Source organism: Oryzias latipes, chromosome 14 (genome assembly GCF_053564925.1).
Source record: "Oryzias latipes strain Hd-rR chromosome 14, Olatipes_Hd-rR_3.1".
In the NCBI taxonomy this organism is placed as follows: domain Eukaryota; kingdom Metazoa; phylum Chordata; class Actinopteri; order Beloniformes; family Adrianichthyidae; genus Oryzias; species Oryzias latipes.
In genome coordinates, this window is record NC_136250.1 from 10,789,313 (window position 1) to 10,811,676 (window position 22,364).

General features: G+C 39.0%; 1 protein-coding gene across 2 annotated transcripts in view; it reads left to right on the forward strand.

The window, feature by feature from the left end:
- The window catches only part of pds5b (PDS5 cohesin associated factor B), a 31,467-nt gene that overhangs the window by 3,639 nt on the left and 5,464 nt on the right, over positions 1 to 22,364 (forward strand). For both annotated transcript variants that reach the window (XM_004076195.5, XM_078930751.1), the window contains exons 2-28: positions 8,136 to 8,263; positions 8,404 to 8,607; positions 8,912 to 8,998; positions 10,067 to 10,164; positions 10,967 to 11,093; positions 11,471 to 11,551; positions 11,761 to 11,901; positions 12,697 to 12,812; positions 13,862 to 13,956; positions 14,356 to 14,501; positions 14,603 to 14,754; positions 15,868 to 15,981; positions 16,073 to 16,154; positions 16,229 to 16,277; positions 16,399 to 16,538; positions 17,589 to 17,704; positions 17,817 to 17,922; positions 18,386 to 18,546; positions 18,660 to 18,783; positions 18,962 to 19,120; positions 19,645 to 19,713; positions 19,875 to 20,011; positions 20,136 to 20,259; positions 20,400 to 20,604; positions 20,701 to 20,815; positions 22,000 to 22,132; positions 22,223 to 22,342. In XM_004076195.5, coding sequence (XP_004076243.1) covers positions 8,156 to 8,263; positions 8,404 to 8,607; positions 8,912 to 8,998; positions 10,067 to 10,164; positions 10,967 to 11,093; positions 11,471 to 11,551; positions 11,761 to 11,901; positions 12,697 to 12,812; positions 13,862 to 13,956; positions 14,356 to 14,501; positions 14,603 to 14,754; positions 15,868 to 15,981; positions 16,073 to 16,154; positions 16,229 to 16,277; positions 16,399 to 16,538; positions 17,589 to 17,704; positions 17,817 to 17,922; positions 18,386 to 18,546; positions 18,660 to 18,783; positions 18,962 to 19,120; positions 19,645 to 19,713; positions 19,875 to 20,011; positions 20,136 to 20,259; positions 20,400 to 20,604; positions 20,701 to 20,815; positions 22,000 to 22,132; positions 22,223 to 22,342 — 3,309 coding nt within the window. In that variant the 5' untranslated portion in view covers positions 8,136 to 8,155. The remainder of the gene's footprint in view (positions 1 to 8,135; positions 8,264 to 8,403; positions 8,608 to 8,911; positions 8,999 to 10,066; positions 10,165 to 10,966; positions 11,094 to 11,470; positions 11,552 to 11,760; positions 11,902 to 12,696; positions 12,813 to 13,861; positions 13,957 to 14,355; positions 14,502 to 14,602; positions 14,755 to 15,867; positions 15,982 to 16,072; positions 16,155 to 16,228; positions 16,278 to 16,398; positions 16,539 to 17,588; positions 17,705 to 17,816; positions 17,923 to 18,385; positions 18,547 to 18,659; positions 18,784 to 18,961; positions 19,121 to 19,644; positions 19,714 to 19,874; positions 20,012 to 20,135; positions 20,260 to 20,399; positions 20,605 to 20,700; positions 20,816 to 21,999; positions 22,133 to 22,222; positions 22,343 to 22,364) is intronic.

The window sequence follows — 22,364 nt, forward strand, 5'->3', positions numbered from 1 at the left end:
GAGGCATCTGAAGGGTTAGGGTTGCCTGAACATTTTTTTTTAAGGGCTAACCCTCATGGCGGTGGGATGCCGAGGGTGTTCCGCATCACGCTGTGTTTTTCTTTACGTGGGTGTGCTCAGCCTCTGATGGACAAAAGTTTACATTTAAATGTAAGTAATGACTTTCTTAACCCATAAGAACCTATGGTGGCATCAGTGTAACAGAAAAATATCAGAAATTGTTTCTGTGGTACATTTGGTTTTTGGTTAACTACACATAATTTGTTTTTAATAAAAATGGGTCTGGGTTCTTAAGGGTTAAGGTTATAAAACTTATGTTTGTATGCCTTTCCGAGCGCTAGCAGCTCCGCACTAACGTAGGTGACTAACGATGTTTGATGATGTCATCGAGTGGGAGTAAAGTCCAGTTTCGAAGACACCATTTTCCCATAACTCCCCGTTTGGAGGGTTAAATTTTGGTGTATGGGAAGAATTCAGATTTGGCCTAAGGCTACATTCGCAGTGCACGGCCTAATGCTCAATTCCGATTTTTTTGAAAAAAAATAAGTTTTTTTTTTTTTTTTTTTTTTTTTGCAAGGCCGTTCACATTTCTTAAATGCGAACTTTTGTGATCTCCTGTGTGACCGTGAAATGACCCAGAAGTGACCCGCATGCGCAGAATAGTACTCAATGGTGAACGAAATCACTCCTTGTTTGCGGAAGTAGCTAACGTTAACAATGGATGTCAACAACAGTGTTTTTGCATTACTGTATTAAATTTATTTTCACAAAGGAGCCAGCACAATTACAATCTTATTTTAAGAAGGCTTTGGAGCCGGGATCGTCTGGACCCACTGTTGTGGAACGGGGTTGTGAATATGCTGGGCCGCACATAACATGTGTGTAAGAGAGAGGAGAGAGGGGAAGTGGGGGCCGCATTCATGTTGTGTGTCAGGGAGGAAGGAGAATGATAATAACAAAAAGGGCTCCCCAAAGCAGAACTGCCATTAACTCTTTATTAGGGATGGGTATCGTTAAGGTTTTAACGGTACTACTACTCTTATTGATACTGCTAATCAATCTGGTATTTTAATGATATTCTTATCGATACTTTTTGAGGACGAAAAATAAATAAATAACAAATTAAGAACATAAAGTGTTTTATTTCCTCTTTTTTCAACATTGTTTTTTCTAACAAAACATTTTACTTTATACATTTTTTCAACTTGAAAAGTAAAATACATGAAAAAGTAAGTTATTTAAAGAAAAATAAACAGCAATATTGCTGTCATGATTTAAATATAAAACAAATTAAATAAATGTTTGAGTCCATAAGATCATTCCAGAGAAAGTCTCTGCTTCAACTCCCGCAGTGAAAGCTGCGTCTTAATCTAACGCCTGTGTTTCCATCTCTCTGACAGAGTTTAAAGCCAAAGCCCCTCCCCCGCCTCTCTACCTGTTCACCTGTTCCTATCTTCTGCAGCAGCGAGTTGTTTTTTCCCGCGCCCCTCCAGTGTATTCTACACAGAGCGCAAAATACGGTCATCATAGCAGCAGGTTGACACGATAGTCGGGGCGCTGTGGCGCAGATTTAATTAATTTTAAGCGCCGCGTACTGTCTGAACAACAGACCCCCCACCCCACCCCCCGTGCACACAAATAGCCAGACAGACCTCTCCTCTTCAGCGAGAATTGCGAAATAAATATCATCATTAATTAACGGGAAATTGACTGACTTGGTGAGTTAAAATGCGACTTCTCCAGTACCGATAGCAGAACCGTTGAGGTCAGATCTTAACGATGCTGCGGTCTTGAAGAATGTTGCCCCATGGCTCGTTCAATAACGAGGCTCTGTACTCATCCCTACTCGGAGAATCTAAGGGTCCGAATGGGGAAGTGAACGATCCGCCTTCGGTTCCCTGCGCTTCTGACCACGGTCGGAAAGGGGAAAAAAATAGTAATCCCTGGAAAGGTTCAACACCACGCCCTGCCATTTCACTGGAAATTTTTTCAAAAACCGCCCGGTTGAGATAAGAGTCCTCGAGTTTGGCCTGAATAGAGAGAATACAGTCACCCCAAATATTAATCCAATAGGTGACCTCGCTTCCCTTCCACTGACTGGTCTCAGCAGCATCGTCCGCCATGGTTGATGTTTATGTTCTCGTTCCCGCCTACTTCAACGCAGAATGATGACTTTTGTAGCGAATCGATGACGTACGAGTCGGATACATGTGGCTTGGCCGTTCAGACGGAGGTCACATTTGAAAAGATCGGATACGTATCAGGGCTCCAGACTGCGACCATTTGGTCGCATTTTGCGACCAAAATTTGAGAGTGTGCGACTGAATTTGACATCCAGTCGCACATGTGCGACCAGTAAATTTGCCTCCCCCACCCTCCATATATTTATACATTAAACGTGGAAGGGGCACGTCAATGATCGATGAAATGAGCAATGAAATCATCAATGAGACGCGAGCGCACACGCACGCACGCAGACAGACACACACACTCGCGCGAATACTCATGAGACTGGAGCACACGCGAGCGCACACTCGCGTGTCATTGAGTGATGCCTGGGGCGGCCAATACGTGTGAGAAGAATAGGGAAAGTCACTGCAAGTGGCTATAATATGTGGAGGGGGCGGGGCCTAGAGATAATCGAGTGCGCGTAAACATCTGTGGGAAGGAAACGGAGACAAATATTATCACAACCTCATATGTGGGTCTGAGCTATGAGCAAGCGAACTATTGATTCGTTCTTCCGACCTGCGGCTAGTGTACCAGTGCCAGAGTCTACAGCAGGGGTCTCAAACTCGCGAAGCAAACCACTGTTGTCATGCGCGACTGTTACGGCAGCATACCGCTCCCGCGGGAGATGGTCAGCTGAGGAGAATAAATGTCCCACACCTACATGCGTGACAGCTAACGGGGCTTGAACTTTAAATACATGTGAGAGACAACAACGATTTAGACTTAGACACATTTAAAACACGTGGGGAAAATGCAACGATAGATGTGTTTAAGATGAACCAGCGCCCTGGGGGTGGGGGTGAAGGCGAAGCTGCAGCGAGACTGAAGGAGAACAGGAAGTTGTAGTCCTTAACATTCAATTTAGTTTTAATATGCCTCTCCCCCTAAGTATGATCTGTGATATTACATCCTTATTATTTTAATGTTTTGTAATGGATGTAGCCTTTTTTAATCAGTTGGTATTTTAAATTATTTTAATTGATCAGTGAACTACAAAAACCATTAGGACACATGTCCCATAATGCATTGTTTTGTAGTCTGTACGGCAGCTTTCAGTCAGTTCAGTACTAAATTTCCAGCTGTGTTCGCTCAGGTTGGGGTCTTGCTTCCGCGCCTTTCTCTTGATATTTTTGTTTTGATTGACAGGCGATGTTAGAGCAAAAACAAAAATATACGTCTCACATCAGGTGATCTGTGCAGTGTTGCGTCCATCTGGGTGATCTCAAATTATTGTGCATCTTGGCTGCACCTATTTGGTGTCGCCAACATGTATTTCCATCCCCTAATGTTTACATACATTTAAGTATTGTTTGTAACTGTGAAATGACCGAAAGGTTACTACGGTAATCACTTTGTTACTAAAAACTTTTTTTATTCTAAATGTATGGTATTTTGTTTACTATTTGTACTGTCATGACAGCGATGCTTTTGTCAGTTTACCTTCTTGTTGCATCTTCAAAAGTGCAGATTAAAATGTGACACTGAATTTGAAACAGCACATTGTAATTTCTGCATCTATTATTAAAGTATTTGTCGTAATACAGGGGAAATTAGTAGATCTGGTTAGCATGTTGATTTACGGTATGCGCCCCTAAATTTTCTGGTTGTGCCCCTAAAATTTTCAGTTGGGGGCCACAGTGCTCCTAGTGAAAAAAGTTAGTCTGGAGCCCTGCGTATCGGATTCAGGACCACATACCCAAGTGGCCTGGGTCGCATTTGAAAAGATCATATGCAGGTCGCAGAGGGGCAAAAAAATTAGAATTGGGTCGTTTCAGCCTGCAGTGTAAACGTAGCCAAGACATATAGTTTCAACAGGGCAGCAGTAGTTAATAAGAAATTTGTTTCTGAGTTGTGGGCGGGGCTGCGGCATGGAGCAGCCCCTCCCCCACTCCACCTCCCCTTTGCAGAGAGCTGCTATCATGGAGCTTATGGCCGCCCAGCATATTTTTAACATCACAAATAAGCCCTTTTTCAAACTGCTTTTTTTCATCTGCTTCTAATTCACCATGACTTATATAAAGAAAATGCCACAAGAAAATGTTAAAAACACCTAAAACAAAGTTTTCGTCAGAGTGGGTCTTTAAGTTTATTTGATAAAAAATGTCCGCCATCAATCTGGTCTTCTGTATGTTAGTCCTACAACATCCACTTTTCCTGACCAACCTTTGTTTTCATTTATATTAAAATGCCAAGTCTAAACAATATTAGAAACCTTTTGGGACAAAACAAGTTTAGTTCAGTTTTAGATATTTTGGATTTAATCCACAAATATCTTAAAATATACTTCATCTTTTAGTAAAATGAGACATTCTAAAAACTTTTTTTAGATCAGTTTTTGTTACTGTCAGGAAATCTGATCTATCAAACAGTTCAATCTAGTCCAGGTTTTGTGGTAATTGTGAAAAAATGATTTAGAAACTGTAGATGAAAGAAATAACACAAAAATGAGGTGATATACTTGGTGTTCTTGCACAAGGATATTTTCTTAACTTTTTTTAGTGTTTAGTTCCTCAAACTCTCATTCTATGTCACAACAACACAGGTTTTACTTTTCTGCCCGTCTGCAGAATAAGCTCTTTCTCCCTTTTACTTTTTTTCTTTTTGCTAAAGACGTTTAGATTGCATGATCAGTTTTATTTAAATTTCCTCCAATTGTAATTATGTCAGATATTCAAAGTATCACTGGACACCACATCATTTATAGCAGTCCCTCTCATGAATATTTGGTTGTAGCCTGTTGTCTCAATCCATATGGTATTTCCCATTTTTGATTTAATTATCGATTTATCTCATTTTGATTGTTTTTTAATGATATTGTTCGATTCGATTCTGCCTCAGACAAATTGATCTGGGTTGATCCTAGGAATAGAACTCAATTGATTGATTAATTGTTACAGGCCCAAAGTATATACCATTTAAAATTAAATGCCATATATAAGTAAACGGTAGTAGAAGTACTTCTCTGTGGTTCAATCAGTCACACATTTCAGAATGTTCAAACCTGATATGTACCAAAATTATAAATCTGGTTGAAAAATGGTGTGAACTCGATTGGAAGCAGTTTTAGTCAGAGCAGGTCCCCTGAAAGCCCGGCGGTGCAGTCCAGATGCAGCCAGCTGCACCACAGCGCAATATATCTCATGTAATTCCTTTTTTTTTCCTTTAACATGCAATTGGTTGTAAAACATAGATTGTCCCACAACATTAGTGGTTATTTCAAGATCCCAAATGTTAATGGTACAGCACAAAACACCAAATCCGTATGGTGCTTTCATGATACTGCACACATCACAAGGAAAACAGCCGTTTCTCTAGCAGGAGACAGCTGTTTGCTTCAGTTCATGTTAGGACAGTATGAATACTAAAGGTGTTTGGGTTTTTTTCTTTTTGAGCATTAATAATTTCACACAAAGCAGTTTGAAAAGCTAACATGATAACAGCTTAACAGTACTCCATACATGGTCAGTGGATTCAAATTCTTTACCTGATCTTTCAATGCTCAAAAAATTCTCCAGGTTTTTACAAAAACAGATGCTCTCTGGTGAGAAAGAAGATTTTAAAAAACAAAGAAAAACAACAAAGGGGCTGAGAATGTAGGTTAGGGATCTGGAAGACATAGTTTAAACTCTATGGTGTAATAATGCTTTATATGACTTATTTTGCTACGAATAATGGATTTATGAGTGTTTGTTCTTTCTTTACCAAGAAGGAGGGTCTAAGGACAGAGGTGCCTAGTTTAGCCTAGTCTGTTTAGTTTAGTTTAGCCATCACCTATTGAATTCTATGACTTCATGTTCATTATGATTCAATGTTGATTATACAACTACCGGTATGAAGCCCATTGAGACTATTATTGTTGCAATATTAAATAATAATTCAATAAAAAAATTGAATTGAATTGTTTAATGAGAATTTCAGTGCAAAGAAAAAAAGAGATTTAGATTTAAAAGAATAAAAAAAAATCATTTTGAGGCTAATGATTAAACCAAAATCCAACTTTTAGCCAATCGTTAAGTAAACTATTTAGAAGTATTTTACTGCTCAGACACAGTAAAGCCCATAATACAATTCTCAGTGTTTGTTATGCCTGTACAATATAGCAAAAATGTATTGTAATCGCGATATTAGCCTGTGTGATACACATATCGTACAAGGCCAGCAGAAACTGCAAAAAAGGTTACCTTAACACCCAGTGCTCCCCTTACGACAACAAAAAAGTCACTGAACAGTTTTTTCAAGACCGCCTCACTCCCTGCCTCCTACGTTATGCATCTGTCACAAACAGTAAAAGCTGAGCTCAATGAATACTTGCTGTCTAAAGTCATAGACAACTAGGAAGATCCCGTGGCATGGTGGACACCACCAAAGTACAATTACACATAAAAGCACCTCTCAAAGAAGTATCTCTGAATACCTGCTGGAAGGTCACCTTTAGAGACTTTTCAGTAAAACTGGAAACAAAGTGTTTGAAACTTTAAAAAGTAAATATGCTGGTTTTCCTTTTGAAGAACTAGCCATTGTTAAAAATTCATTCAGGAAAGATGCATAGACAGAGAAATCATTGTGTTTAAAAAAAACAACCCAAACTCACGCCACCTACATTGTTCTTAGTTGTTGTCCATTGTAGTTTTGGCAAGCACTATCAGAAAGGTAGATCATTGGTTTATTGGTGTGTTTCTCTGACATACAAGATATTGCCTGTCTCCTATTGAGATCATTTGCTGTATTATTTAAGTTATGTTGACTTTTATCAAACTAAAACTGTTGCAGTGAAATGGAAATAATGTATTTGTTTGCATTTGTTTTGCCATTTTTTCATGATTCGCAAGTCATGTTGTTTTTCCAATATTGATCACTAACATCACACATCTCACATTGTTCACATAGCATGCCTTTGTGTTTATTGTAAATCCAGGAGGAAGACGATGACTGGCAATAGTGCATTTATTCACTGTTTTGAGTTGAAACACTGAAAAAGCTCAATCCATCTATAAAACACTTGCTTTGTGCTGCAATAAATGCATGGTCTGGGTGTTCCCACTCTCTGTAAACAGGAGCAAATGGAAAGTAATTTGAGAAGAAAAAAATTATCCTGTAAAAGATGCGATTACAGAAAAATAGGTGAACTTGTGCAACCAGTGTAAAAGTTAGTCTACAGCTCTATAGTGTCTCTTCTAACAATGGATTATTTAGAAATTGTTCCTGTCTAAGTATAACAATTCCACAGATCAACACAATGAAAGTCCTGTCCTTACATTGATGCAGAAAACGTGTCACTTAAAAGATGCAACACACAGCTGAATTGGTTATTAGCCCAACACTTGGGCTAAATACTAAATATTAGATCAGCACTTTCTACTTTTTTATTTCCCCCAGTCATTCTTTCTCTTTATCTTCATTTTTGTTTGTTCCCCAAATGAGGGTACCTGCTGTTGAGATGGACAAGACACTCTTGAAATGCAGCAAAGCTTGTTGATTTAAATCTTGGATTGAGGTTTTTTCTTCATAGGATTTGTCACACACCAAACTGTGCAGCCCCACTAAGTGCCCTCGTTTCATTTTTTACATTTAATTAACTCATTATATCAGTCAACAAACAGTTTTCACGAGTGGAGACATCATAGCCCTTTTTGTGTAATGTATCTCATTAGGCCACAGGGAGCTAAATGAAAATGTAATTTGGGAAATGCTGCTAGCTTTGTATGAACACAGTGAACAGGGGGACCTGCAAATGACAAATTGTCTTAAAGCTTTATTTGAAAATAATTTTGATTAAATAAAACACTACCTCACTAGTGGTGCAATAGTTACTTCATTATAAAAATTTCTTCTGAGGGACACTTTAATAAATGTAATCTTTACTTTTCCTGACTGGTTTATTTCACAAAGTGATTTCCTTCTAGGCAGAGAAGAGCTGAAGAGGATGGCTCACTCTAAAGCTCGAGCCACAGATGGAAAGGTGACCTACCCCCCAGGGGTCAAGGAGATCTCGGACAAAATCTCCAAAGAGGAAATGGTCCGCCGACTCAAAGTCAGTACCAAACCTATGCTTTTATTGAGAAAGCAGCGTATTGTGCTTCAGATGTACTTGTTGATTTGACATCAATTTAAAGGTGTTTGCTGTTGTTAGAGCTCTGCGTTTGCTGATTCAGTGTAATGCTGTGTTTGCAGATGGTGGTTAAGACCTTCATGGACATGGACCAAGACTCAGAGGAAGAAAAGGAACTTTATCTCAACCTTGCTCTTCATCTGGCCTCAGACTTCTTTCTCAAACACCCAGACAAAGATGTGCGCCTGCTTGTGGCGTGCTGTTTAGCAGACATATTCCGAATTTACGCCCCAGAGGCACCGTATACCTCTCCAGATAAACTAAAGGTAACCATGGCAGAAACTACAGATAGAGCTTTACTCACAATGAAGTGATCAAATTTACTCGCATTTTTGATCAACTCATATTTTTTAAATGTTAACATTGAATGAGATCTGTAATGTGTACCATAACTTTATTTAAAGTTAAAAAAAAAAAAGTTCTCTTTTAACATTCAAATTTCTAGACTCAACACAAATACTTTACGGTATATTTTTATTTCTGCTTCTTTTTTTTTTTAAAGCAAGTGTTCTATTTTTGATTTAATCTTTTGACGTAAAGTTTTGACGTCAATTTTTTCCTTTCTTGTAGGACATTTTCATGTTCATTACGAGACAGCTGAAAGGACTGGAGGACACAAAAAGTGCTCAGTTCAACAGATACTTCTACCTGCTGGAGGTATGTGCTTATTTAGGGAGTATTGTCCTGACCTTTTAATTGAAACTGGTAACTTTGTGCCAAAAAAGTTGAAGTAAAGAAAGAAGAAGCTCTATAAAAGCTATAAACTTTGATTTCATTCATTTAAAATATCATCTGACCTCCAAGTGTGCACAATTTGTTCACCAGTTGTGCCAAAAAAGTGTCATTGAGAAAAACATTTTTGCATTAAAAATGTAGTCCCTAGTCTAGTTTTAGTTTATTTTTGCTTATAAGGTTCTTCCCAATGATGTAATGTAGACATTCAAACTATTTTAGAATTCTTTGATTTTATTTGTAACATTTTGTTAAATTTTGACAATCTTTGCTTATCATCACAAAGTGCTACAATTAATTTAGTTACAAATAAGTCGTTTGCCTTTAGTTTCTTGGACAAAGGTGTTTGACAAAAATCTTTGGATTTAAACATTATATACATTTATTGTTAGTACTTGGTGTGAGCCATAAAAACAGGAAATACGATTAATAACCTGCAGTTTCCATTGAAGTGGAGTTATTTAGAAATGATGCGTCAAGTGCATGAAATAAATGCAAACAGGATTCAATGTTCTATAAATTATAGTCTAAATACTCATGGTGTGCATTCATTTAAGAAAATCCTCTTGTTTTATTGTCAACTGTTGAGATTTTGAGTGTTTTTCCCATCAATTTAACATTATAGTCTTTTAATAAATTAAACTTTGTTTATGAAGCAAAGTGAATTCAGAATTAAAGACATCTTCATAGTGACCAAACCAAAAGTAAAACGAAGACCTTCACATTAAAACAGTAGGACTGTTTTTGATTAAGGCAAGGAAAGAAGCTAACTAGTGAATATGGTATCACCAAGGAATTCAAGAGACGAGCCATTCTCATTCTGATTAATTGAGACCAAAATTAGTGACAGAAAAACACAGAATGCAGAGGGCAAAGCGTGTTGTTATGGAAAATAAATATCGAGGTTTTTGTTCTTAGCATTTTCCTGGAGTAGTTGGATGTTTTTGCTGTCATCTGCATCTTTTTTCTAACAACGCCCTCTCTTTTCTGCAGAACATAGCTTGGGTGAAGTCTTACAACATTTGTTTTGAGCTTGAAGACAGCAATGAAATTTTCACCCAGCTTTACAGGACGCTCTTTCAAGTCATCAAGTAAGTGCTTCCTCCAAAAACGCTGTTCTGCTGATTTCCTCTGGTGTCGTTCAGTCTCCGTCTGTCTGAGGCTGTTGCTTGGTGGCACGTTATGAAGCGGCACGTTAACAGTCTGCCCGTGTCTGTTTAATGACCCCTGTTTTCTCCCTCGTATTCCTCCTCGCCCCTCTCTCCCTCTGTCAACCTCACTCTGCGAACACAACCTTGAGGGTTGAATTCTGCGGCACAGAATTTGGCTTTTTGCCACTGGAGGAAACTTGTAGTTGTGTGTGTCAAGGTTGTGAGGATGCAGAGGTTATTTAACACAACTCTGCTTCTTATTTGAAATGCTTTCATAAGCTGTAGATGAATGAAGGAGTCATGTTTTGTGGATGTTTTTGACACTTGGACTAAAAATGAAGGTTATGTGAAGCCAGAAGCCTGCCAGCTTTAACCTTTTCTTTAATAAGAAAGTGGTAAAACTATTATCAGATGTTTCTATTAAACAGCAAAGCATGAATGAGGTTTGTCTGTATAAGACATTTCTTGCATAGTCAGCCAATATTCTCTCAGCGTTCATATTTTCTATTTATTAGGTCTGGATTTAGCCATACATGCTAAGAGGCAGTATGTTGTGATCAGTGGCGCGTTTTCATGGGTTCAGAATAAAAGACTCGGTTTCTTGTAAAATAAATGTTCAGCAAACCTCTACGTGTGCCGTAGTGCTACAAGACATTCCTGTGCTAAAGAAATCCAGGCAGCACCATAAAAGCTCCTGTTGATGTTTTTGTTATGCAAATCCTCAATGCTTTGTTTTTCACAGTAATGGCCACAACCAGAAGGTGCACATGCATATGGTGGACTTGATGAGCTCCATCATCTGCGAGGGAGACACGGTATCACAGGAATTACTTGATACCGTGTTGGTCAACCTGGTTCCAGCACATAAGGTATGTGCAGAGAGACTAAGCACATATGAGGGAATAACGGCATGTTGTAAATGAATAAGGAGGACAAGTAAACTGTTGCACCACAGCCATATTTTTGAATTAGATTTTGATAGTGCATAATACCAGCAGGAAATATGATAAAAGTTGGAACAGAATCATTTGATCTTTCCGTTAGACTAGTTTTCCATACCCTGTCATTCAGTGAGACCCCTGCAGGTAGTAAGAGGTAAAGCACCCCAAATGTTGGAACACTGAATGTGCCTGATGCAAGGTTTTCTACAAAAATACCATGAACATCTCTTTTAACTGCATGGATAATTGTCTAATCTGATTTTGTTTTGTTTATTTTTATCATCTTTTAATTTTCGTTTTGGCAGAACTTGAATAAGCAAGCGTATGATCTGGCTAAAGCTCTGCTGAAGAGGACCGCTCAGGCTATCGAACCCTACATCACCAACGTAAGAATTTTTGGGCCTAAAGAAAATCTGTCATGACCTTATGACGTTTAGCCAATTGTCAAGGAGAGTAATGATACAGAAAAAAAGATTATTAGTGTTGAAAGTTCCTTCTCAGCTTAAGTGTATTTTTTATTTGGTTGTATAAAGCAGAGAAGATGTCATAGATTCTGCCCCATTTTAACCTGGATTTTTCTTTTCCTCCCATACAGTTTTTCAACCAGGTTCTTATGCTGGGAAAGACTTCAGTCAGCGATTTGTCCGAGCACGTGTTTGACCTCATCCTGGAGCTGTACAACATCGACAGCCACCTACTCCTCTCGGTGTTGCCTCAGCTGGAGTTTAAGCTGAAGGTACAAAGAAAGGGTCACTTCCTGCTGGACTTTAGCTGAGCATTCGTCGTTTTAGCAGTCTTCTGATTGGCTTACCTTGTGTGTGTGTGTGTGTGTGTGTGTGTGTGTGTGTGTGTGTGTGTGTGTGTGTGTGTGTGTGTGTGTGTGTGTGTGTGTTACTGGATGAGTCATATTCATCAATATGTGACAAGAAAAAGTGGGTAAAGGTTACTGAAGTAAAAATGTTGTTTATTAGGGAAACTAGACCAAAAGCTGTGATTAAAAAGGCATGTTTCTAGTCTATAGATAAGGAAATTTGATTCATATTAGAAATATAAAGCAGTCAGCATAATGTTGCCTCTGCAGTATCTCATAAAGGAAGCGCACTGATGGATAATGCTCATTAACTGTTCAGCATGAGTGTAGATCACTGCTGTCTCTTCAAAAATAATAGCTGTGATTAAAATCTCTCTACAACAAGCTCCCCACACACACTCACTTTTTTAGCTCTCAAGCTCTGTCATTTCATCATTTTCCTTCTTTTTTCCCCCCTTTTCTGTACCGCCTTTCTCCCAGCAGCCTCTTTCTCTCCCTTCCTACCCCGTCTTTGTCCTTGCCGCTGTTCCATTCTCCGGCTGACTGCAAATCTAGATTGATTCCAAAGAGATTGCAGCCACTGCGTGTTATGAAAATGCTAATGTTCCTAATGTAGTTATTGTAAACGACTTGGCGCGTCTGTCGTGTCGACACCGCCACATTTCAGGATGTCAATTCTCCTTGTGTGTACCTCTCACCCCCTTCTTCCCGTTTCTGCAGAGTAATGATAACGACGAGAGGCTGCAGGTGGTGAAGCTGCTAGCTAAGATGTTTGGAGCCAAGGACTCGGAGTTGGCTGCACAGAACAAACCACTTTGGCAGTGTTACCTTGGAAGGTGAGTTGAAACTTTGAGATCTGGAACACAAAAATGCATATATTATGTATATTATTGGTTCTCTAAAGCAGTGGTCCCCAAGCCCGGGGCCACAGACTGGTCAGTGGGACAGTTGGTACCAGGCCAAGGAGATTCTGAAGAACGTTTTATTTTGGAAAACCACAGGATTTTCTTGACGAAAGTGTCGAAAATCCATCCGCTACACATCTGTTGACATCTAAATTGTTAGTTAACAAAAAACAATAAATCTATTTGGAAAGTTTGTTTTCTCAGAAAGGAAGTCAGTGCGTAAACAGAAGAACATTTGATGGCAAAGAAAAAAAGAAAGCAGCATTTAACAGACAAAAACCAGGAATCTTCACTCCAATTATGGATTTATTATGATAGCTGTCCACACGGACCATAATAATAATGCATAATATTTAGCAACCAGTTGTCTAAGGGTATGCTGCTAATAAGGTTCAAACAGTAGATATATGTTTAGTATTATGCTTGGAATATATCACTTTTAGAAACTTTCTTTGGTCTTTTTCTCCTTAGAAGTCGGACAAGGTTTAGTTACCAGTGCAATTATTACTTTATGTTTTTTTAAGACAGTTATGGGTTAATGTATAGTCTATATTGCATTTTAATGATGCCTACTAAAAAATCTAGAGTGCCATCAAAGTTTATTTTACATTGTATGAAGATAAACTTTACCTTTAAACTTAAGAGAAACTGGATGCTAAAAAGAATTTCCACCAACTTGAGCCTTTCACAAACCAGTCCGTGAAAATGTTGTCGGCCATTAAACCGGTCTGCGACCTGGAAACGGTTGCCACCATTGCTCTGAAAGGACATTTTTTGTCAACTGAAGTGTTTTTTAATGTCCAGTATAAACCTGTTGTACTGATAGTGATTCAATATGAATAATTTTGTTTTGTAATTATATTCAACACACATATAAATACTTTATATATGTTTATTTCCCTTGCAAGTAAGTGCTGACCATTTCTTTTTCAAGATCTTAGATGTAAACGTGTTTTTTTTTTGTTTTTTCCACATGGAAGGTTTAATGACATCCATGTGCCTATACGACTGGAGTGTGTGAAGTTTGCAAGTCATTGTCTCATGAACCATCCAGACCTGGCCAAAGACCTCACAGGTAGGGAAAAGATTTAGGCCGACATGTTTTTGGATTGCATGTATTGAAGTTATACGATTATATCTATTTTTCATAGTAGTACTTTTAAACTCATTGACATATTTGTCATGAGTCACACATCACATTCTCAGACAACTTTTCCCAAAATAAAAATAGTTTAAGCAAATATTGAAATGTATCTGGTTTTTATAACATATTTTTTACCTTCTGCTGGGCCGTGTCCCCCAGAAAGGGCAGCAAGAAAGCTACTAAAGGGACCATTAGGTCACTATATATAGTTTAATAAATGTAAATTTTCTAACAATCCTGACTGAAGAAATTAGAAACATTTTATTTGTATTGGAAACATCTTTTTGAAACATTATTTTTGTTTTCTCGTTGCTCTTCTTGATTTCTTAGAATTCTTGAGGGTTAGATCGCATGACCCAGAGGAGGCCATCCGCCATGATGTCATCGTCTCCATAGTAACCGCTGCTAAAAAAGACCTGTCTCTGGTCAATGATGCATTGCTCAACTTTGTAAAGGAGAGAACCCTGGACAAGAGAGTGAGTAAATGACACTTTTTTATTTTTGCAATTTCTGCTTTATATAACCAGCGGTCGGTTTTGGGAATGCTTCTCCTCATTATTTTTCCATGCACCCTCAGTGGCGCGTACGAAAGGAGGCTATGATGGGTCTGGCATCGATCTACAAAAAGTATGCTCTGCAAGGAGAAGGTGGGAGGGAAGCTTCCAAACAGATTTCATGGATCAAAGACAAACTGCTTCATATCTACTACCAGAACAGCATCGACGACAGGTTTGTGTTTATGAACTGGAACGATTTGAAACCAACTTCCACACTGATGTCATGCTGCTTTTTGGGTCTGATGTTTGGAATCCAGAGCCGTGAAGGACATTGTTTTGTTACCGCAGCTTGTAAACAGTCAAAAGCCGATTCTTACTGAAAGTGGAAATCCTTTTTATTGTCCTGCAGCAGCCTGCAGATGTGAAAGAGCTGCTTTTATGTTTCAAGCTGCGCTGCAGGTTCCCGTACTTAACTCTGACCAGAAATGCTTTATTTGTTATTGTGTTTCTGCTGCATACTTAACATGCAGCTCCTACCGCTGTGGGTTCTGCAGCCATTTTTCCAAAATGTCACCCTCATAGGGAGCTGGGAATTTATAACTGCACAATGAGACAAACTGGGGTTTTAATAAAGATAGAGTGCTCTATGACTTCCTGGCTTTTGATCAACCCTAAGCAAGGATTATTCGTCACTGAGTTCTCCTTTTTATTCTCAAACTAGCCCAGCTTGTTTGGACGTTTGTATGAGAATCAGAATCCGCTTAAAGTGAATAAAAAAGGCAGGCGGTACGAACAACGGACACCGTTTTGAAGCAGAAATGACATCACCAAAACCTCTATCACTGTCCTGGTAGTCACTATGACTGTCAAGTCCTAACCCCCATGTAAAACTAGGTTCAACACCGAAAGCAAAACTTCTGAAATAAAACTATAAATTGATGACGGCGAGCAAAGAAAAGACAAAAAATGAAAATGCAAAACGGGAGCTCTTAAAAACAGTATTTTTCATTTAGTGACAGTTTTAGATTTATAGATTTATTAAAAGTACAGTTTTTAACATTTTTATGATTTCTTCCAAGTTTAGAATATATATATATTTTTCAATTTGCACATTTAAAAAAATGTATCAAAAAGCACACTTGTTTTTTTGTTTTTAATTTACAGTTTGGTTTTTCATTCACTATGTGCTGCATTGACCTTTAGCAGGCGTTTAAGAGTACAATGTTTTTCTTTAACTTTTACATTTTAGGGACATTTTTAAGCTATCTCTGTCTGCTGTTGACGGCAGAGTCTCAACACTGTAGAAACAAATTCTTTCATTAGCGTTTCTAACTTTGTCCACCAGGCTGCTGGTGGAGCGGGTCTTTGCTCAGTATATGGTTCCTCACAACCTGGAAACTGCTGAGAGAATGAAGTGTCTGTACTACCTGTACGCTACTCTCGATACAAATGCTGTCAAGTAAGTGAGTTTTTGCCCAAACTAGTGAGCAGCTTTCTTTTTTCTTTCATTTTTTTTTTACTCTGCCTGTTTTCCTTTGTGGTAAATCTAGAGCTCTAAATGAGATGTGGAAGTGCCAGAACCTGTTAAGACACCATGTTAAAGACTTACTGGATCTGATCAAAAAACCTAAGGTATTCCTAAGTGACCATTTCTACAGCACAATGTCAGATGGGTCTCTAATTAAAAGAACTTTGTGTTTTATTAGAGTGAAGCGTCCTCCAAGGCCGTGTATGCCAAAATCATGGTGATTACAAGTATGTCATCTCTTTTAAGTTACTTTAAAGCACTGCATCGTTTTTTCTGCTTTGTTTGTTGATTTCTTTTCCTGTTTTTTCATATACTAGAAGCATTTTTTTTGTCTGTGTGTGTAAAAAGGGAACCTGCCAGATCCAGGCAAAGCCCAGGACTTTGTGAAGAAGCTGGCTCAGGTCCTGGACGATGATGAGCGGATCAGAGATCAGCTGGAAACGTTGGTCAGCCCCACCTGCTCCTGCAAGCAGGCAGAAGTCTGTGTGGTGAGTGTAGCCATGGTGCCCACAATGTTGGCTCAGGTTCCACCATTTGGAACAAATGTTGTTATTGTTTTATTTCAGGCTGAATAGAGTTATGATGCAAACAAATTCATCAGATTTTTGTGACGACGTTATCATTTCAATTAGTTTTTCGATTTAGACCAATCTGTTCCAGTTTTCTTGACCTTATAACCTGTAATGACTGAGAACAACCACAAGAGACAAAATGTCATGTTAATGAAATGTCCAGCAGATGAGCTCCAATGTACATTCAGTCACTCAGAGGAACTCAATCACACTAAGATCAGAAGAAGCTTGAATTGATTCCTCTTTTTGATCTCATAGCCTGGGATAATTACTTCATAGTGGACAACTTTCATCCATTTAAATGTAAACAAACTCAATCATCTACCTTCATTTGAGCCTAATGGTGGCTTTAGCTTGGTGGAAGCAGACGTGTGGAATGACTCCACTTTATTAGCTCTGAGTAAGAACAGTGCAGATTGCAATATCTGTGTTGCAGAGTCATTTATATATGAAGGGTATTTCCCAAAGGATGTTTGTGAAACCAGCGTGACTTAACCGCATCCAGACCCCTTCAAGAAAAAATCTGGAAATTCCCAAGGAAAAACTGTTTATTTCAAACTTTAGACTTTTTCAGAACAGCAGGATTTGTACTTTTTGTTTTAAATTTATGTTTTTTGGTATTTAAATTTGATGGGAATTCACAGGTTTTTTTTTCCTTTTCTTTTTAATTTTGCATTTGTTTTTCTAAAGATGCGCACACTGTTGGCAAGTTTAGCAGTTTTAGTCAAATGTTTTTTTAAGGGAAGGAGTTCAGCTGCACAGATTTGAAGGCAGCGAGGCAACAGCTGCACACAATTGTAGCTTTTTCTTTGAGGCAAAATTGATTATTGAAAGCTATAATGCTACATAACAATCGGAGTGTAAAGGGATAAAAGGCATGTCCGCTTAAGATTAGTTTGCTTTGGATGTCTCTGGACTTCAAAATCCAACCGTGAATGATGTATTTACCTATGTTCTTTATTCCAGAGAGACATCACTAAAAAGCTGGGCAGCCCCAAACAACCCAGCAATCCATTCCTGGAAATGGTGAAGTTTCTGTTGGAGAGAATCGCTCCCGTTCACATCGACACCGAGTCCATCAGGTGAGGATTCTTTTTTCCTACAAGCTGCTAAAAGTAAGTGACGTTGGATTTGTACTGGGTTATAATTTCTATCCTTTTGCTTTTCTTTCATCCTTGTCATTCTCGCCACCAGTGCTTTAATAAAGCAGGTGAATAAATCCATAGACGGGACAGCCGATGATGAAGAGGAGGGAGTTCCTACAGATGAGGCGATCAGAGCAGGACTGGAACTGCTTAAGGTGAAAACTAGTAAACACAGCAGACAGTTATACATTTAGTTTTCTTCTTTCACAAACTTAGAGCAGAGGATTTTGTTACGCCCCCACTAGGCTCTGTTGTGCAGGTGACCAAATGAGTTAAAAAAAAAAACTGGAGATAAAAAATAACTTCTATTTACTATACAACAGAAGACAAACAAAACATACTTTCTTTAAATCCTTCAAAATAAAGGTCACACACTGACTGCCGGGCCACCAACCAGAAGCTCCTACAAGCTCCAACCAAAATCAAAACTGATAAACTGTGAGCCCAGCTCACTGCCACCACAGGAAGGGGCGTTAAGATGCTCCTCTTTTATTCTCGTCTAAAGCCATCAAAACCACCAGTATCTGGATAGGGGCGTGTCAAACCGAAGAACACAAACTTAGAAATTTGTTTTATGGGATTTTATTCTATATTGTGGCCTTTTCCCCTCCCCATCAGGTGCTGTCCTTCACTCACCCAGTGTCCTTTCACTCCGCTGAGACTTTTGAGTCTTTGCTGGGCTGTCTGAAAATGGATGACGAGAAAGTTGCAGAAGCGGCGCTGCAGATCTTCAAGAACACTGGCAGCAAGATGGAGGAGAGTTTCCCTCACATTAAGTCGTACGTCTCATTACTACACGACATTTCTTCTCTATTGTGTTTGGCGGCTTCATATTCTGGTGAGGAATGTGTAGACTTTCCCTTCACGCCTTTCTCCTTCTTGCTCCCTCAAGTGTTCTATTGCCAGTACTGCAAGCCAAAGCAAAGAGAGGACCTCCTCGACAGGCTAAATATGCCATCCACTGCATCAACGCAATGTTCAGCAACAGAGACACACACTTTGCCCAAATATTTGAGGTCAGCCAAATGAAATCTGTAAAGCATGAAATGAAAATAACTTGCTGTAGAACTTTAGACTTGTTTTTAAGTGAAGGTCTGCAAATTTCCTAAAACAGTTCCTAATCTCCCGGATGTAAAGCACACTCTGAGTTTGTTTCTTGTTGAACGGATGTGTGAAATGTTTTTGTCTGTCCAGCCTCTACACAAAAGCCTGGATCCAGCTAACCTGGAGCAGCTCATCACTCCTTTAACAACCCTCGGCCATCTGGCCCAGCTGGCCCCAGAACAGTTTGCTGCGCCGCTCAAATCTCTAGTTGCCAACTTCATAGTGAAGGATCTGCTCATGAACGACAGGGTAGGAATGTGCACATCGTGTTCACGGTGGTCATGTTTGGAGCCAGGGCTCCTGTTCCTGAGCAGCAGCCACTCAGTTGTGTTGTTTCCTCCAAGAGGCGTGTGTCACTGCCAAAATATTGAATCACAATTTGCATCATTACATAACACAATTACAAGAAATAAAAAAAATTATTCTAAATTTGTTCTACAAAAGTAATTTTTTTGTTGACAAAAAACATTTCAAATGCGATTTCAAATGAAATAAAACATTATAATGAAAGTATACAATTTTTCTAAATATGAACAAAAATCAGCTTTTTGTCTTTAAAAAAACAGAATAAATTGTTTTAATAAATAATCTAAAAGATTTCATGAATCAATATTGCATTAAGTAAAGACTCACTTGATTTAATTCATTAATAATTTTTTAAACACAGCCCCAGTTTCTTTTTTACTGTAAACCAGAACTGCCTTTACGCCTAAAAAACCTTTTTATTACATCTTGTCTGACTCAAACCGACATCATTTTTGTGCTTCCTGTAGATTCCTGGCAAGAAAACAACCAAACTGTGGGTTCCAGATGATGAAGTGTCTCCAGAAACGCAGGCTAAGGTCAGTCCTTCATCTCCTCATACTATTCTTAAAAACACATTCAGGTCAGACTATTGTACCGATTACAATAGGAGCTCAGGTTTGTGTAACGTCCTTTATTTTCATTGCTATCAAGCTTTGTAAATAAAATTGTGTGTCCTTTTTTGTCATCTTCCACCCAGATCCAGGGCATCAAACTGATGGTGAGGTGGCTGCTGGGAGTCAAGAACAACCAGAGCAAATCGGGGAACTCCACCCTGAGGATGCTGACTGCTATTTTACACAGCGATGGAGACCTGACTGAGCAGGGCAGGATGGGGTGAGAGAGGGACTGTTTTTCCACAGAAACAAACGGAATAACCTTTTGGGAGAACTCTCTGAATTGAAGCTTTGGTTTTTGTTAGGTATTATTAGTAAACGAACTGACGAACTTTCTCCTACAGTAAGCCGGACATGTCGAGGCTGCGGCTGGCAGCAGCGTGCGCCCTGCTGAAGCTGGCACAGGAGCCCTGCTATCATGAAATCATCACACTGGAGCAATATCAGCTTTGTGCTCTTGTCATCAATGTAAGAACTTTGATTTGTGGTTATTTATGTTTTGTTTTAGGTAATGCACAAAGTGTCTCTTGTAATCTTTCTGTTGGTAGGCAATCTTCCTACAGATTTCCTCTTTTCACACTTTCTTTGTTTTTAATTGATCTTCCCAGGATGAGTGCTACCAGGTCCGACAGTGTTTTGCCCAGAAGCTTCACCGTGGTCTGTGTCGCCTCCGCCTGCCGCTGGAGTACATGGCCGTGTTCGCTTTGTGTGCCAAGGACCCCGTTAAGGAGAGAAGGGCTCACGCCCGCCAGTGCCTGGTGAAAAACGTCAACATACGGCGAGAGTACCTCAAGCAGCACGCCGCCATCAGCGGTGAGGAACTGCAGGAAACCCGGCGAAGCTTTCCCCGGAACAACACTGGACCTTTAAGAGTGAAATTTGTTTTCCTTTCTTTGTGTTTACCAACAGACAAGCTGCTGTCTCTGCTGCCGGAGTACGTGGTGCCGTACACCGTACACCTACTGGCACACGATCCAGACTACGTGAAAGTTCAGGACATCGAGCAGCTGAAGGAAATCAAAGAGTATGTTTCTATGGGTGGATTTTAGAAACAGAAATAAGTTTGATCATGTCACACGGCAATCAGTGCTGGATTCATCATATTATTGCCATTAATTACCATGCAATTAACTGCCAGAACTCCACTGATTCATAAATATGTTACTGAGACTGTTATAGACTGAATCACGTGTCAAACTAAAGGCCCGCGGGCCAAATGTGGCGAGAGACATAAACGTTTTTAATTTCTTAGAAGAAAAAAATAAAAATTGGTGTGTATTTATTCATATCTTCGGGGAATCAGACTTGAAATATCGGATTGGTCTACTATACGTTAGGACTTAAGGACTTATGATAGAGTAACAAGCAAACATGTGTTTTCTATGCAACTGCAATTGTCACTTTAAAAAGTTATAGTAAATAAATAATGAGTTATTTAACATTCAGGAGTAGTTACATTTATTTTCAATAACATTTAGTTACATGAATAATTTATTGCTGGCCCTTTGAGGACAGCCACTATGCTGATGTGGCCCTCAGTGAAAATGGGTTTGACACCCCTGGACTAAATGTAATCTATAAAAAGAGCTGAATGTTTCTTAAGAATTTGTGGAAGTCCTAGGCAAATATTACAACTTTAAAATAAATGTCATCGTATTAATTTTTATAATTTTCCTGTTTGGACATTCTATGTGAAATACTGAAATTGGCGGCAGACACGAGTTGACCCTTTAAACGCCAGAACTGTTGCCGGTGACACCTAAATATCACACGCTCTTTGACGAGCTGTAACTCTTCAAGCGTTTAGGCGATCAACGTAAATCAGCTTATTCTGATGAAGAGAAGAGCAGCTTTTCATATCGACTTTGCATCGATATGCAGAGCTACTTCTCTCCACAACAGTCAGCTGATGTGTTCATTGTTTAAGCGCTTCGCTTCTGTAATACGTTGAATATCAGCGCATTCAACACTTCATACCATTTCTCTGCTTGGGTGAAGACTAGAAAATCCGGTTTATTAAGCTGCTGTTTTTTTTTATTAGTTTCTATTATCATTTTTGGAATGTTTTTTTTTTTACAGGGATTGAATTTTTATGAATATTTGTTTTCCTTTTTGGTTTGTGTTTAGGAGGTTGAGCCAGAGCAAAGTATTTTTAGATTTCTCTGTCTCCGCTTTTTGCGCTGACTCGACTCTGGTGTGTCTCCTCAGAGCTTTATGGTTTGTGCTGGAGATCATCATGGCCAAGAACGAGAACAACAGCCACGCTTTCATCAGAAAAATGGTGGAAAATATGAAACAGACAAAAGACGCCCAGGCTGCCACTGATCCCAAAAGCAATGAGGTACGTGATATTTATGTGAATCCAACTTCACTGAATATGTATTGATCCCGTATATAATTCTTTGCTGATCAGATGTTTTCTTATTTCCAGAAACTGTACACGGTGTGTGACGTAGCCATGAACATCATCATGTCAAAAAGCACCACCTACAGCCTGGAGTCGCCTAAAGACCCGGTGCTGCCTTCACGCTTCTTCACCAAACCAGACAAGGTTAGGATCTACGACCCAAGAG